The 18,355-nt window shown below is 44.6% G+C and overlaps 1 protein-coding gene and 1 pseudogene across 1 annotated transcript in view; one reads left to right on the forward strand and one right to left on the reverse strand.

Annotated features, from left to right (window-relative positions):
* The window catches only part of LOC124488581 (zinc finger protein 208-like), a 74,604-nt gene that overhangs the window by 24,609 nt on the left and 31,640 nt on the right, over window positions 1–18,355 (forward strand). The window contains exons 3-4 of the mRNA XM_047051278.1: window positions 4,601–5,554; window positions 16,315–17,258. Of these exons, the coding sequence (XP_046907234.1) occupies window positions 4,601–5,554; window positions 16,315–17,258 (1,898 nt within the window). The remainder of the gene's footprint in view (window positions 1–4,600; window positions 5,555–16,314; window positions 17,259–18,355) is intronic.
* LOC124488608 lies at window positions 9,628–10,536 on the reverse strand (annotated as a pseudogene).

The following is an 18,355-nucleotide window of genomic DNA, read 5'->3' on the forward strand; positions in this document are numbered from 1 at the left end:
GGGACGAAAGTAACAAAGCGATTTTCTCAGAGCCCTAACTTCATTTGCATTCAAAGTTATGACAGCACCTTCAGCATGCAACCACTGATGGAACTACCAAATTTCACGTGATGTCGTCATCGTTTGCCGCTGTTAGGTGCGGAAAGCACTTTACGAGTGCGCAATGTAAATTACTGAGGCGGTCCTTTTTTGATTATAACAAGTTGTGTTTCCCGTTCCATGTGTCACAAATCACAGATCAATCTACAGGTTATTTAGTGCCTGAAGGTTGCTTTGTCAGAGTTTTTCAGTATAAAAGTAAATCTGGTTTAAATGTCAGGAGTTCCCGCCGCTAATGCAATAGTATGTGGTGACTTTATGTTTGTAGAAAGCATTTATTTAAACATGTTTATGTCATATTATATCAACAGAATATGCCAAGAGTGAGGGTCAGAAAGACAGACAGAGGTCTGATTCTGAAAAAATGATAAGAAATATTTGATGCTACTGAAATGTAAGAGTTTATTTTTGCAAAACTAATGGACAAAATATGTTTGCAGTTACATGTTAACAAGGTCATAGTCAGGTATATTTAATAAAAACCAGATTAACACAAAAAATCTAGCTTGAATCGTTGTGTTACTTTTGACCCACCCCTGTTACTTTCGTCCCAACTGATGGGTTCGAAAGTAACAATGTGCAACTTGTGTTCAAAATGACTCCATTTGGGGGGGCACTGGGGCGTGCTGGTGTCCTGACTGTGTATAGCAATGGCCGGGGAGGTCATTTCACACAGCGGCTGGTGTGCTCCTTAATCTCTTTGCCAGCCACATTTATCATGGGCACAGCTGCTGTAGTGGGAAGCCAGTAGGACTTGTCGTTGCGGCTGGCATGGTACTACTGCGCCACATACCAATGTCCTGTGTGTGAGCTTTTTCCTGGCCCTCCAGATAGAGGAGGCACCAGCACTACCTACAGACACCAGGACACACATACCTCAGTGTTCGCCCCCACACACTGCAACAGATGTGATTGGTTGCAATGATGTGAGTGTGAATGAATCTTTCCCAATTTTATTAGGAACTGATGCTGTGATGGGAAAGATGAGGAGGCCAAAAGCTAACTTTGTACTATATTGATATGATCAATGACATGTACTAAACAAGATGCATGAAAGATCAGTGAATCAATCAACAAACAAAATAACAAAAAGTCACCTTTGTAACCTGGGAACCCTCTGCCCCCTGGTGGACCTTGGTCCCCATCTTGCCCTGGTTCCCCTGGCTCTCCTGCTGTGCAGTACAGACCTGCCAAAAACCCAGAGCACAGGGTATAGGTTCCTAAACACCAACTGAATGACCAAGAATCAGACTGGTCTCTTACCAGCCCATTCATCACATCAACTACATAAGCAGTAAGGAACACATTTGGTCAACTTTTCTCAAATGTGATTACCAATGCTACCATCTTGACCCACAAGAAAACAGCTTCAACCAGTATGAAATGTAAACCGATTCATATATATAAATATATATATATAGTCAGCTGTATCAACAGTGATCTGGTGAAAATAATTCTAAAATTGTAGCCTTTTTACCGTTCTGGTGATACCTGGTGTTTCAAATGTGCAACTGCATCTAGAGTATTTGTATCCATGGTTACGTGAGCTCTAAATCAGGGGTGGGGAACCAAGGGCCATTTGGATATTTATAAAATCATTCGGGGGCCGTACAGAATTATCAGCTTAAAAATGTGCCTGCTATAGTTGGTCAAACATTTAATTAACTCACCCCTAATGTGATGGCTGGAACTGCTTCTCTTTGGTGAGGTTTGTGATGTTAGCTGGCACGGATGCAGTCTGCTTTGACCAGGGCTGGCCCAAGCCTTTATGGGGTCTTAAGCAGAATTGATTTGGGGGCCCCTCAGTGACGCTGTATATACATAATTTTTACAGTAATTGAGCTGTAATTGCGCGCTATACCCGCAATGTTTGGGGCTATCTCGTTGTTATGATCAATGACCTATGGACTTTTGTAAAGCTCTCTTTTGGAAGTCGCTTCGGATAAAAGCGTCTGCTAAATGCGTAAATGTTAAGTATTAGATGGCTGAGCGGTGTGGGAGTCAGGCTAGTAATCTGAAGGTTGCCAGTTCGATTCCCAGCCGTGCCAAATGATGTTGTGTCCTTGGGCAAGGCACTTCACCCTACTTGCTTCCGGGGGAATGTCCCTGTACTTACTGTGTCGCTCTGAATAAGAGTGTCTGCTAAATCACTAAATGCAAATGTAAGTATTACCTACGCTACCATGATTATTGTAAATCAGAGAGACAGCATGAGGTGACCAATGATAATGAGTACAAGGAGAAAGCCAGAGCTGAGGAGAATGTCTCAGGAGATCAAGAATCCATAGAACAATGCTTCACATTTCCTTTTATACACAAGGACAACCAATCAGACCACTTCTTGGCCCTTACTTATCAACATATGACTAGCAATGCTAGTAAGTTACACAATGAAGTGTGAGAGCCATGAAGTGAGACTCCGTCCAGTAACTCCAGATTTTACCATATGAGAGGAGGGGGCAGGTTCACACCCAGCCCAACACTGATTTGCAAACATCTGTTCTCAACCACTTTACCACTGTTAAACCTTGCAAATCTCTGAGAATTACTGCCATGACGGAACATTACAATTTGTTTAGAAAAGATCATCTTATCCACAAGCAGTTATAATACAAAACTTGTTTATCAGTCGTCTAGTGAGTGTGTTTGTCCTGATTCACTCCTAAATTTGAATCTAATGTGATACGCTAATCCAACCACCATGATGTCCGTGTCCCAGAAGTTTGTTTTTCTCGTCCATAATAAATCAAATCAAATGTTTAGCCCTTTTTACACACAAGCATGTCACAGAGGGCTTCACATACGCCCATAGAACTGCCCCTTAACCAACCTAGACCCTCAAGGAAGCAGGGAGTCAGGTGGCTGAGCGGTGAGGGAGTTGGGCTAGTAATCTGAAGGTTGCCAGTTCGATTCCCGGTCGGTGCACATGACGTTGTGTCCTTGGGCAAGGCACTTCACCCTACTTGCCTCGGGGAGAATGTACCCCTGTACTTACTGTAAGTCGCTCTGGATAAGAGCGTCTGCTAAATGACTAAATGTAAATGTAAATGTAAGGAAGACAAGGAAAAACTCCCAGAAAAATTCCCAACAGGAGAAAAAAATTAAGAAACCTTGGGAGGAGCAATTCAGGGAGGGATCCCCTCCTCCAGAGATGGTTGGTGAGAGAGAGGAGCAGAACACAGGCTAAACATAGTCATACAGTGTCAATGGGTTTTGAAACATCAAAATCCATTGTTCAGCTTTATAGATGTAGGACGCGACCGGGAAACTCGCTGTTGAGCCCCTTCCCATGATGTGGGTAAAAATGAAATACATATTTGTTTTGTCTGGGGTTAATGCGTTCACAGTAAAAAAAAAAACACTACAGTTAAGAGGGCTTCTATTCTTTAAAGATTACATTATTTCCTTGAAATGTAACAATGAAAAATGCTTATGAAGGTGTCCATAGTGAGAGTAAAGGCTTACTTTTGCTAAGTAGCGTACGTGTAGCCTGTGCATTCACAGGATGGCTGTCGCATGTATCCTGTGTTTTTCTGAGGAGTAGGATGTGGGACTTGGCTAAACATGACAATAATTGCAATATGTCGACTGTTTTTACATGTAGTCAACAAGGGGGGGGGGGGCGCCGCGCCGTTTATGACAACCCACAAGTGTAGTTTCTGAACATCCCAAAGAGGGTCTTTGCCGCAGAAGAACGCAGAATGAGGTGGGGTTGGATAAAAGGCGGAGTCGGATGTCCAGAAGGTAGTCCAGACAGCGTGTCTTTCAAGGTACCTATGTAGCTCTACTCCTGTTTAGTAAAGTTTTTACTTTTACCGCTCTCGTGGGCGTCATAAAATAGTGCTGTATTGTTTCAGTGGAGCTAATATGAGTGCTTTAAACCTTCCGTAATTTATTTTCTATTTTGTAATTCTCCGTTTTGAAATGTAACTTGAGACACGCAATAGAGACAGTGTATATTATTATCATTGGATTTAAAACTTTGCAATTTCAATCCAAAGTCATTTTATTGTTAATTTGAATTAAATGTGTAATGTGTGGGCTAATCATATAGCCTATAGTTTTGAAGAAAACTAAATGACTATAAAGAGGAGTTGTGGGCCAAATACGGTTTTGTCACAGTCTTTTGTGTTTCTCCAGTCACAATAAACCAGTCCAAAACCCACACCTCCCACCAAATGATGAACATTACATATGCAAAGTGGGCCATTATGACAGACAAAAGATTACATTTATAGGTGAAAGCTGCAGATATCCTACTGGCCAATCATACTTGATCATGGGCGGAGACTCGACAGAGGAGACACCTTAAGGCTCCAGAGAGACTACAGAGATCCAACCAGAGAGACTACAGAGAGAGACTCAACCATAGAGAGACACAACCAGAAACAGCAGTAACCAGACAGAGGATCAACCAGAGAGAAACAAGCTTCCAGAGACTAGATCCAGGATCCATAAAGACCAGACGAAGAACAAAGACAGAGCTGAGTTATGAAGACAGATCACTGTGATACATGTGGGAAAAGCTTTTCCTCATCTAGTAACCTCAAGAAGCACATGATGATCCACACTGGAGAGAGGCCCTACAGCTGTGACCTCTGTGGTAAAACCTTTAGCAGAGCTAACCATTTCAATGTTCACCGCAGAATCCATACTGGAGAGAAGCCCTACAGCTGTGACGTCTGTGGTAAAACCTTTAAACAGAATGGGGAATTGAAAGTTCACCGCAGAATCCACACTGGAGAGAAGCCCTACAGCTGTGACCTCTGTGGTAAAACCTTTAGCCATGCCAGGAGTAACACAGATCACCGCAGGATCCACACTGGAGAGAAGCCCTACAGCTGTGACCTTTGTGGTCGAACCTTTCGCTACGCTCGCAATGTCATAGTTCACAGCAAAATCCACACTAGAGAGAAGCCCTTCAGCTGTGACCTCTGTGGTAAAACCTTTAGTCATGCTAGCAGGTACACAGATCACCGCAGGATCCACACCGGAGAGAAGCCGTACAGCTGTGACGTCTGTGGTAAAACCTTTAGCCATGCTAACAGTTTCAAAATTCACTGCAGGATCCACACTGGAGAGAAGCCCTACAGCTGTGACCTCTGTGGTAAAACCTTTAGCTGTACTAGCAGTTACACATATCACCGCCAGATCCACACTGGAGAGAAGCCCTACAGCTGTGACGTCTGTGATAAAACCTTTAGACATGCTGGGGACTTGACAGTTCACCGCAGGATCCACACTGGAGAGAAGCCCTACAGCTGTGACCTCTGTGGTAAAACCTTCAACTCTGCTAGCCATGTCACAGTTCACAGCAGGATCCACACTGGAGAGAAGCCTTACAGCTGTGACCTCTGTGGTAAAACCTTTAGCCAGGCTAGCAGTTACACATATCACAGCAGAATCCACACTGGAGAGAAGCCCTACAGCTGTGACCTCTGTGGTAAAACCTTTAGACAGGCTGGGGACTTGACAGTTCACCGCAGGATCCACACTGGAGAGAAGTGATCAATGATGGGACACTCAATGATTCACTTTTTAGTGAATCATTGAGTGTCCAAGCTTTCAATGATTTTATGAGGCAAGACTTGTCCCCCAAAAATGTAGGCCTACCTAAGTTCGTTCAGCCTCAATGCACCCCTTCAGCCCTGTTATCCTAGTGTTGTGAGTGCTCGAGCCAAGGACACTATACATTTTAATCTGCGATGACATTGCAAGGTTCATTTACATTTAGGCAAATACATTGAATGGTGGAAAATAAAACATTGTGGTCTTTGGTCAAATTGAAAATAAAGTCATATTACCTTTGGTAGTAGTTTGTCGCTTGAATTCTGCTATATCTGCCCTTGCCTAAGACGGCAAACAATACAGGTGTTGTACCAACATCGGTTACCCAGAGAGATTAGCAAAAGTGTGGCAAGCAACAACAACAATTACAATGGGTTTGGCACATTACAAAACTCAAAACACACACTTAGCACAACAAGTCGGTGGACTAAACTTTGGATAATATTTTCATTGCTTTCACACAGAATGCATTGAATGATAGCATTTTTTCCCGTTAAAATCATTGTGGTTACATTTTGTGAGACAGCGTACCTGCCAGGAAAATTAACTATCGAGGATCTGTATTGTTGTTGACCCTTTACCTTAAAAGTCAGATTTACATAACGGTCTGGCGGTTGGCGCACACCTGCGAGGATCACAATTTACACTTAAAATATCAATTGGTGTGTGAGTGTTGCCTATGTATATAATTCACAGAATAGATTCTCAATGAGTTGGCCTACATGAGCATCTGTTGCATAATAATACATTAAGTCGCGGACCCATCACGTTAGAACTGATGAATATACATTGGTGTGTGACTGTAGACCTTTGAATATAATTCACAGCACGGAAAATATGATCATGAGTTGACAGTGAGTACATGAGCATCTGTTGCACATCTGTACAGGCTACTGCTGCCATCAAGGGGTAGAATGTGGTAATGCACACAACCAGACTCCTATGTCACCAGTGGAATACATAGTTTATGAAAACCCGACTGATCGGCACGAAGTGCAGTGATACACGTCCCGACACAACACCTTAAAATGTTCTTGAAGAGGGGTTGTGTGTTGGCCTCAGACGCATGTATGTTGTTGTTTTTTTATTGAGTAAAAATGTGACATGAACACGTGCAGACTAAAAACCAGTGTAACAAATTCACCACAATCCTATCAGGTTTGGAAATCAAGCATCTACATGCAGCTGTAAAAAAAATATGTCCCAAATCATAAATCTAACAAACACAACCCTTGTAAGTTGTCTGTTATAGTCTATTTTGTGCAAACATTTGTGATGTGGTTCCTGAACGGTCCTTTTACTGTTGTACAGACTCATTCCTTCTTCCACTGAGTAGGGCTTTTATAAATCAACGCGTTCACAATACGTCAGCAGTTTAATACCATCTTCACACTGCAAATGTAATTTCCATTGTCCATAACTTTACATTGAAACAAAACAAAGTTTGAGCCTAGAGGGAGAATGAAGTAAGTGTGCAGTGGTGCGTGTCTATGCATTAGTGTGTGTGTGTGTATATGTATATGAGTGTAAGTATATGTGTGTAATGTGTGTTGGTATATGTTTGTGTGGGGGGGGTCTCACTCGTTGTGTGAGCTCTTGGAGCCCTGTGCTCGGTTGTCCGGCTCCTTCTTCACATCACAACATTAGGAGAATCTGGGACAACACACACACACACACGTCATCCTTTTTAATTGGTCATTTTAAAAGAAGATTACAAGCCAAAAAAGTGTGGGCACCCCTGCTCTAGGTTAACTTTGTCCCCTCTCTCTCTTTCTCTCTCTCTCTCTTTCTCTCTCTCTCTCTCTCTCTCTCTCTCTCTCTCTCTCTCTCTCTCTCTCTCTCTCTCTCTCTCTCTCTCTCTCTCTCTCTCTCTCTCTCTCTCTCTCTCTCTCTCTCTCAAGCCCGAATTAGTGGAGGAGGCTGGTAGCAGAGCCGAGCCTGATGCGGTTGGTGGAGGCTGGTAGCAGAGCCGAGCCTGATGCGGTTGGTGGAGGCTGGTAGCAGAGCCTGATGCGGTTGGTGGATACTCGTAGCAGAGCTGAGCCTGATGCGGTTGGTGGATACTCGTAGCAGAGCCGAGCCTGATGCGGTTGGTGGAGACTCGTAGCAGAGCCAAGCCTGTGGTCCTGAGAAGACGAGAGTGTGATTACTGGGATGCACGAGAATGAGTGATGATGTGATTGACCCTTTACCTCCAAAGTCAGATGTACACCTGCAAGGATCGCAATGTAGACTTAAAATATAAATTGGTGTGTGAGTGTTGCCCATTAATATAATTCACAGCACAGAAGAGATTCTCTACTAGTTGACACAGTGAGTACATGAGCATCTGTTGCACATCTGTACAGGCAACCACTGCTGTCTAGTGGTAGACTGTGGTCATGCACGTAACCAGACCATGTACTGCACTATATCATGTGTGAAATTAATTGTTTATAAAACCCCCACTGAGCGGCACGAAGTGCAGTGATACACAACATCCCGTCGCAGCACCTTAAAATGTTCTAGAAGAGGGGTCTCTGCAAGTGGATCTTCCACTTCCTGACGGGGAGGCCACAGGTGGTGAGAATCGGTGACCGCACCTCATCCGTACTGATAACCAACACAGGCACCCCCCAGGGCTGTGTGCTCAGCCCTCTCCTGTTCTCCTTGTTCACTTCTGACTGTGCGGCAACGGACAGCTCCAACCTCCTTGTTAAGTTTGCTGACGACACAACCATCGTGGGCCTCATCTCTGACAGTGATGAGTCAGCCTACAGAGAGGAGGTTGACACCCTGACTTCTTGGTGTCAGGACAATAACCTCTCAACATCAGCAAGACCAAGGAGATGATTGTGGACTATAGGAGGCTGCAGGAGGAGGAGCATGCACCCCTACTCATCAACAGATCTGAAGTGGAGATCAGCTGCTTCAAGTTCCTCGGGGTGAACATCAGCAACGACCTCACCTGGTCTGTTCACACGGACAAGGTGGTCAAAGCGTGTGGTATGGGAGCTGCACAGACAGGGCCCCACAAAGTGTGGTCCGTTCTGCTGAGTTCATTATTGGCCGGAAGCTCCCAGCCCTACAGGACACCTACCACACAAGATGCCACCGGAAAGCTGGCAGGATGCTTAGAGACTGTTACCACCCATCCTTCAGTCGCTTTACCCCAGTTGCCTTCTGGCAGGCGTTACCGCAGCATCCGGTCGTGCACGTGCAGACTGGACAACAGTTTCTACCCAAGGGCCATCAGGTTTCTAAAAGGACATTGATTTTGATTCACTTCACACTAGTCACTTTAAACCCTGTCACTTTCAGCTACTGGTTGCACTATCAGTAACATTGCACTACCTCACTGTACGTCGCCTTCAGGCTCCTCATAAGGGTCATTGGCATAGTCACTGATTGTAATTTTGCACAAATTCACCATGATCCTGAAAGGTTTGGAAATCAAGAGTGCATACAGCTGTAAACAAATATGGCCTCCCTTTCTCTCATTCTAGAGACCCCCGGTTAATCTTTGCATCTGTACAGAATAGGGCTTTAGAAGAACGCACACTTGTCCAAATCATAGATCTAACAAACACAACCCTTGTAAGTTGTCTGTTATAGTCTATTTTGTGCAAAAATTTAGTTCCTGAATGATCCTTTTATTGTTGTACATGCATACTCATTCCTTCTTCCACTGAGTAGGGCTTTTATAAATCAAAGAGTTCACAATACGTCAGCAGTTTAAACCATCTTTACACTGTAAATGTCATTTCCATAGTCCATAACTGTACATTGAAACTAAAAAAGGGTTGGGGGGGTCTTTGCAGACGACAAAGAGAAAGAAATCAGAGCTGAATGAAGGAGGCCGCTGCAGGCCAGAACGGGAGCCCTCCAAGAGGCTGCAGAGCTGAGCTCCCCTGGGCCGCGTCGTCCCCCTGGTCTGAGTCAGAAGAGCCCCAGGAGGAGTCATCGTCAGGGTCCGGCCTCCTCTCCCAGCCCGTCTTAGCGGCGGTGCCGTCCGTGCCCTGAGTGGCCGCTGCTGCCGTGGTGCTTGCTCTTGTGAGCGCGCTCCCTCTCTCTCTCCTGCTCGTACGACTGGGACCTCTCCCTCCGCTCGCTCCAGCCGCGGTGGTGGTGGCCTCCGCCCCTTTCGTGTTTCTTGGAAGAGGAGAGGTCCAACAAGCTGCGCTCCCTTTCCCTCTCGCTCTCCCTTGAAGGGCCCCAACGCTGTTGCTGCAGCGACCCGGCGGCTTGGGCTCGCTGTTGCCGTGGTGACTGGGCTTCCGCTTGAGGTGGGGTAGCAGCGGTGAGGGCGGGTGTCGCCGCGGTGACGGGCTGCGGCTGTTGGAACGAGAGCTGTAGGCGACTGCGTCTGCTGTTGTAACTACGGGGGAGGAGGGGGGAGAGAGAAGGAGAGACAGGAGAGAGGCGGGAGTTAGACAGGCCTACACCCAACTCATCTACATCAACTCCCAATAACCCCAGATTAAAGATGCAGGAAAGGTGTCTTACTGTCTGCGGGGAGAGCGGGAAAACGAGTGAGAGCGTGTTCTGGACCTGGAGCCACTCCCACTCCTGCTGTTCCTGCCAATCCTGGCCTCCTTCCTCATCCTGAAAGGTGGGGGGGTAGAGAAAAGACGTTACACTCAGAAGAGATAAGCTTCACACGGCTCTGGGCCTAGAGGGAGTATGAAGTAAGTGTGCAGTGGTGCGTGATTGTGCAGTGGTGTGTGTTTGTGCAGTAGTATATGTATATATGTGTGTGTAGTAGTGTGGGTATATGTTTGTCTGTAGGGGTCTCACCCTTTGTGTGGGCTCTTGGAGCGCAGGGTTTTCAGGCTGCTTCTTGACTTCACAACATTAGGAGAACCTGGGAGAACTCAAACACACACATGCGTCATCCTCTGGTAGTGGACCAAGCTGCAGTCCAATCTACTGAACAAGGAAGGCAATGGTTATAATAGGAAGTAGGTGCGTACTTATTTTGTACTGTCCTACACATATATCGCTCAACTGCCATTCGTGGCCAGGTCTCCTTGCAAAAGAGAATGTCTCAACAGGTTTTCCTTGTTAAATAAAGGCTGAATGAAAAATTAAAGGTTCCCTTCACAAGTTTGGAGCCAGGGGAGAAACCCCCAGGGCAGACAGTGCGGGGGTCCCATCAGGATTCAGCCCTTTGGCCTTCAGCTTGGCCTCCTGCAGGAACGTCTACCTCCTCTCCACCTCCTTCTCCAGATGATTGTAGTTAGGATGAGGAGACAGTGAAGATGTGTCACAGGTGGGGGCGCTGGTGCCTCCACTTAGTCTACTCTTACTCTGAGGAGCAAAACGTATCTCCCACTCAAAAGACGCCAAAACTCGTAGAATCGAGGTATAAAATGTAATAGGTTTATTGGTAAAAAACAAAAAGAAAAGGAAGTCCTTGTTGTTGATCGCCTCAAGAGGCTCTGGCAGGAGATAAGGTAGCCTGGTTCCTCTGGTGGCCACTGATACTGGCCTCCTCCAGCAGGGGGAAGGGGGTTATCCGGAGACTGCTGGAATAGTCCGATTGATTATTCTGCGCACACTGGACGTAATCCTATCGCCCACCCGGGACTGCAGGGTGCTCCAACTAGTGCATGAACGGCAAAATCTGTAAAACCGTGGAACATGGGCACACCACACATCAAACTCACGTGTGCAAGCGTAACACAACTGTGGATAAAACCTCAAACTCAGGTGTATCAATAGGCCGAGCAGTCCGGGCAGCACGTTCCACAAGCTTGACTGTGTAGAATTCACGGTACTCAGCTTCGGCGAAAGTCCGTCTCTGTGCGCGCTGTGTTGCAGTCCCTTGCTCCCCCAGTCCTCTCTCTCTGCTTCCAGTCCTCTCTCTCTGCTTCCAGTCCTCTCTCTCTGCTTCCAGTCCTCTCTCTCTGCTTCCAGTCCTTCTCTCCGCTTCCAGTCCTTCTCTCCGCTTCCAGTTTCAGTTCTCCTTCCAGTCCCCAACGCTCCTTGATTGACGGTGATCTGAGTTTAAAAACCCTCCCAATCCCCCGGTTAATTGCGACCAGCTGGGTGCTTCCCTGCTGCACACCTGCAGCTAGTTGGTTTAATACGGTACTGAATATGGTCCCCGTGACAGATGCCCTTGCAATCATGGGCCCCAAAAAGGTAGGAAACAATGTTGTAGAACATGCATGTGGCTTAGTGCGGACAGTATGTGTGTTACTTTCTTCCTGGTGTAGAGTTTGAGGGTGGTTAGACAGATCTCCTTGATTTCCTTCCGTCAGTGACTCCGAACAGCAGCTACCAGTGAGGTCTGGAGGGCTGGGGCGATGGGCTCAGCTTGGAACCTCACAAACACGTTGGTCCTCAGGCTGTCCTTCATATAGTTCCTACGACACACAGGAGACTGTCAGAAATATGAATCTATCAAGCATTGCACAGTCAGTTGGTGAACAAGTTAAGAAAGCTTTATTGCTTTCAAAACATCACACGCCATTGTGCTACAAAGTTTGTCCGCTAGCATGTTGTGCTAGCTACCTATTTAAACAGAAACCGCTCTTCAAAGACATTGGCTAAAACAAAGGCATGCAAATGTCCCATGGCTCTTCCTTCAATGGCTCCCTTGCATAGACCTGGCGTGCGTGTGTGCGTGCGTGCGTGTTTGACTGTGTGCGTGTGTGCACTCTCTGACCCCTCTAAGCTTGACCATATGATTGACTCTTTTATGGCCTCTCCAGTAAGATAGCGGTAAAGCCCAGATCCCCTTGTTTACGTAAGCCTAGTGTTACCCAGAGTTCAGATTTGGGGTTAGGCCTCTCTTTAAACACAAGGAATACTGAACACAGAATCATTCTTATACAGGATAACAGTTACATCTTTAACTTTTCTAACAGAGACACATACAGAAAACATGGCACCTTCGCCCCCACACTCACCCCTCTGTCCACCAACACCCACAACATCACAGCCCAGCCCTGAACCACAGCTGTGGTCGCCGAGCCCGCCCAGGACCAAAAGGGAGAGCCCTAGGCTTTCGGCAGGCTTTTTTGACTGTCCCAGGCCTTGACCAACCTGCCTTACGCCCACCCTCTACAGTCTGGCTCTCAGGCTGGGTGTGTGGGAGGGATGGTGGAGATAGGCTGGAGCAAAAGCTTGCGGCAAGCCACAGCTGTGTCCAAGGCCAGGCAGGCGAGCGCAAGCTGGAGGGGAGCAACACTGCAGTAGAACCATTACACTGAAACAGAGACTCTCTAGGTTAACTTTGTACACTCAAGTTGAGTATCACTAAAGACTGGACAATGAATACAGGAAATCAGGGGAGTGAAATAGATTTAAATAGAATCAAAATATGGGAGGATCTGAAACGATTAGCACAGAAAGAAGGACACTGCATGCTAGATAGCTTTTGTTTAGGTCTTTAGATAGGGCTCCTGGGAATGGCCTTGACGTTCCTTCTTTTTTCCCAGTCAAAGTTGCATGCTATTATACACTTAGCTAATATTATGACCTCTCAACTACCCAAGTGTCACAGGCATTTCCTAGTCGCACCTGACAAATAACTAACTTATGGCCATGCAGGCATAAGAAAACAGCATAATGACGGTTTATCAATGATACTAGAAACATAATTAATAGATACATATTTCTCTCACCAAGGGTTCTCATTAGCTTAATATAAGAAGGTATAGTTCAAACATTGTTATTATATTCATAGTATTTCAAACAGTATAAAAGTAATAAAGTAATCATTATGTTTAATCATTGTTAACTCATCAGTGGTTAAGGATAGACCTCTTCAATAGTTAAATGTTTTGGTTTGCAATCTCTAACAGCCTCCTCTGATTACTGAAAACATTCCAGCAGGTTCTTACCCTCTTTACTGCAGCTTTGGGCTTGTATCCCAGTCATATATGCTAGTATTCCATCCTATATTGCTCCAAGCCTCACAGTGTCTGATCATAATAGATCAGGGATCTTTGAGTTTGCATCAATGTTTATCTGAACTCAAAATATCTTTACAGGGTCAATTTGGTTCTAGCAGCCTTTGGTCACAGGCCTAACAGCAGTTTACAGACACTCGCTCCTAAAGCTACTGGGTCCTAAGCTATGCAGGTTTAGTTTAAACAGGTTAACTGCTTGCCTGCTTATGATGGGCCCAGTGAGTGTCAGTCAACCACCGCCGCCCTGCTCACTTACTGGTCTGCTGAGTCGCCTTCTTGCGGACCTACTCTTCCAGATCTCTCCCCCAAACACGTCGGAGGTCATAATTTGTTGAGGTTCTAATTTGGGTGGAGAAGAACACCAGGTGAAATGGTAGACCAAGTTTACTAAGCTAAACTTTATAGTTTAATAAGATGAAAGATTATGCAAATCAAACAATGAATGTACACCATGGTGTCTCAATCTAGATCGGCGATACCCGTCAATGTTACCAGTCTCGTTTCGTAGAAGACAAAAGCCTTTGGTTTCTCATCACCTGGTGTTGACTCTAAAGAGTTGTGACGCCCATTGTACCCTCTCCTTGTCCTATGGTGCGGTCATGGTATGGTCATGGTGTGGTCATGGTGTGGTCATGGTGCGGTCATGGTGGTGCGGTCATGGTATGACGACGATCGATTAACATGGAAGTCTCACATTGCTATGACAGTAAATAAATGTTCGAAAACTATTGGGATTATAGGGAAAATTAAACATCTTTTATCCAAGGAATCCTTTACAACTATATACAACAGTTTAATCTACCCCTACCTTACATATTGTAATATCGTTTGGGGAAATGCCTACAAGACTTCTCTACACCCTCTATTAATTCTACAGAAAAAATGTCTACGCATTGCCACTAGTTCCAGTTTATACACCCATTCTACACCATTATTTGAGAAACTTGGAATTTTAAACATTTATGACATTAACAGATTTCAACTTGCTTTTTTTACAGCCCAATATATAAACCATAATCTTCCTGTTACCTTTGACGGTTTCCTGAATTTTCGTTCTCAGATTCACAATTATCAAATTTGCCAATGCGGCAATTTACATATCCCCCTTTTCAGAACCTCTTTGGCCCAAATGTCTGTCAAATTCAAGTGTTTCACAGTATGGAACTATCTTCCCCCTGCCTCAAGAATTTTACTTCCTCTTTTCTGACCTTCAAATATGATCTTAAAACACACCTGTTAAAAAATCCAACCCCGTTGTAGTTGTCACTCAATCATTTATATACCATACCATTATCGATTACCCTTTCCACATCGTTTTCATTTACTATGTATGACTTTATTATTTATTGTGGACTTAAAGTTTTAGTTGTCTGTGTATCCGTATTGCATGTTTATTTCTATGTAATACTTTACTTTTTTGTTATTGGTAATCCAAGCCATTCGATTTACTTAATTACGTGATTATCCTCATTGTATTCATTCATTTTCTATGTATTAGTTTGCTTTAGCACCTGATTATTATTATACATTTTGTTTAGTTTAGAGGAGGAGTGCCTCGTACAAGCGTTTACGCTTCTTCCCTCCTCTTGCACCTGTTTTATCCATTGATTTTGTATTATGTTTTTATATAATATTTTGTGCAAATAAACAAACAAACAAACAAACAAAACAAACAAATGGTGCGGCAGGTGTGGTCATGGTGTGGTCATAGTGCGGTCATGGTGCGGTCATGGTGTGGTTATAGTGGTGCGCTCATGGTGCGGCAGAGGTAGTCATGGTGTGGTCATGGTGTGGTCATGGTGCGGTCATGGTGTGGTCATGGTGTGGTCATGGTGCAGTCATGGTGCGGTCATGATGCGGTCATAGTGTGGTCTTCTCGCCTCCCCCTATCCGGTACCTCTCACCGGCCTTGACTTCCACATTCTCTGCAGCAAATCACATCACCCTGTGCACCCCTCCCTGCCAGTACGCTGACTAAATGCATTCCTCTTCTCACGAAAAAGATACATCTGAAGCATTGATTGTATCTGGAATATATGTTCAACATGGTCATTAGACATTTTGTATATCCGAAGCATTGATTGTATTTTTATTCAACAAAGGCATAGATTATATACATAATTCAACAGACATAGAACATATGAAATAGAAGCATCGATTACTTTCCTCAAAATAAAATCTCAAGTTTTTAAGTAGAACTTGAGACAAACACAATAGAGACAGAATATATTATTTTCATAGGATTACAATTTTTGCAATTCCAATCCAAAGTCATTTTATGGTTAATTTGCATTTAATGTGTATTGTGCAGGTTAATCATATAGCCTATAATTTTGAATGAAACCAAATTAAAATAACCACATGATCAACATTACATGTGCAAAGTGGACATTATGTCAGACAAAAGAGTTCCTTCATATGGGAAAGCTGAGTTCTCATTACTAACTTGGAACTGTTTCATCCAGATCCCGTACTGGCCAATAATACTTGGTCATGGGCGGAGACTAGTCAGAGAAGACATCTTAAGGCTCCAGAGAAACTACACAGACTCAACCAGAGAGACTACAGAGAGAGACTCAACCATAGAGAGACTCAACCAGAAACAGCAGTAACCAGACAGAGGATTAATGAGAGAAACAAGCTTCCAGAGACTATACAAGACGTGATCCAGAGAGACCAGACAGAGAACAAACAGAGGGCTGAGTTATGGAGACACATCACTGTGATACATGTGGGAAGAGCCTTTCCTCATCTAGTAACCTCAAGAGGCACATGATGATCCACACTGGAGAGAAGCCCTACAGCTGTGACCTTTGTGGTAAAACCTTTAGCCATGCTAGCAGTTACACATATCATCGCAGGATCCACACTGGAGAGAAGCCCTACAGCTGTGACCTTTGTGGTAAAACCTTTAGCCATGCTAGCAGTTACACATATCACCGCAGGATCCACACTGGAGAGAAGCCCTACAGCTGTGACCTTTGTGGTAAAACCTTTAGCAGAGCTAACCATTTCAAAGATCATAGCCGGATCCACACTGGAGAGAAGCCCTACAGCTGTGACCTTTGTGGTAAAACCTTTAGCCATGCTAGCAGTTACACATATCACCGCAGGATCCACACTGGAGAGAATCCCTACAGCTGTGACCTCTGTGGTAAAACCTTTAGCCAGGCTGGCAATCTCAGACATCACCGCAGGACCCACACTGGAGAGAAGCCCTACAGCTGTGACCTCTGTGATAAAACCTTTAGCCATGCTGCCACTTTCAGAATTCACCGCAGGATCCACACTGGAGAGAAGCCCTACAGCTGTGACCTCTGTGGTAAAACCTTTAGCCAGGCTGGCAATCTCAGACAGCACCGCAGGACCCACACTGGAGAGAAGCCCTACAGCTGTGACCTCTGTGATAAAACCTTTAGCCATGCTACCACTTTCAGAATTCACCGCAGGATCCACACTGGAGAGAAGCCCTACAGCTGTGACCTCTGTGACAAAACCTTTAGCTATGCTAACAGTTTCAAAATTCACCGCAGGATCCACACTGGAGAGAAGCCTTACAGCTGTGACCGCTGTGGTAAAACCTTTAGCCATGCTAGCAGTTACACAGATCACCGCAGGATCCACACTGGAGAGAAGACTTACAGCTGTGACCTCTGTGGTAAAACCTTAAGCAGTGGTAGCAGTTTCAAAGTTCACTGCAGAATCCACACTGGAGAGAAGCCCTACAGCTGTGACCTCTGTGACTATTCAGGTAAAGCAAGTACCCATCTGAAGAGTCACCTGCATGTCCACAATAGAAAAACCCCAAAGCAGTGATGTCTGGGAACAAGCTGTCCCAGCAGTCACCACCTAAGAGAACTTCTGTGTGACCCACAGCTGGAAGAACTACTGGCCTGCACCTACTGGGACAGCACATGCAGTAACACCAGATCTACAGTCCAACATGACAGGACACAGGGAAGATACCCTGTAAAAATGGAGGTGAAGCTGTGTCAGACTGGGTAGAATCTTGGTAAACAGCTGACACCTTTCAGTTTTGAAACACACATTTGTAAATTCATAAGAAACCCATTAAGGTGCTCAATATTAGTTTTGACCCAATTGTTGAGTAAGATTGGTTGGTTTGTTATTGTTTTAACTACAAGACCTCTTGAGGGTCATGCACTTTGTTCTTAAAACGGTATCAGTAATTTAAAGAATAAAAGTAGTTCTGATGAACACCAGATTGTGCACATAGAAAGTACAGCAGAAAATCAAAAACCAGAACAAGCAAGACAGGCACTATGTTTACCTTATTGTTTAATTGTTGTTTACTTTATTATAGTGTTTATAGTTTTATGGTCATGTTTTTTAATTCTCTAATTAAGAACTTCATTTTGACACCATACTTCGAGTCAAGTTCCTGTATGGATACAATGTTGTACAATGTTATATAATTTTATGTTAAGTTTGGCAACTGAACTGTTGAGATACACAAATCATTAATGATTCTTTTAGAGTTCTCTATTTTTAGAGAACCATTGAGTGTCCCAGCTGTGAATGATGTAAGTCAAGATTTACCCCCCAAAACTTTACCCATCAAATTTACTCAGCGTCAATACACCCCTTCAGCTCTGTTATGCTGGTGTCGTGAGAGCTCGAGCCAAGGAAACTGGACATCGGGTTATAAGCGGTAGAGCCTTGGTGGTTCTGCCGCCATCATCATAAAAAGAATGAATATTTTGAATGGTATTTTAATCTGTAAATGACATTGCAAGGTTACTTTATGTATAGGCAAAATACATTGA

This window comes from Hypomesus transpacificus, unplaced genomic scaffold, assembly GCF_021917145.1.
Source record: "Hypomesus transpacificus isolate Combined female unplaced genomic scaffold, fHypTra1 scaffold_146, whole genome shotgun sequence".
NCBI classification, from domain to species: Eukaryota; Metazoa; Chordata; class Actinopteri; order Osmeriformes; family Osmeridae; genus Hypomesus; species Hypomesus transpacificus.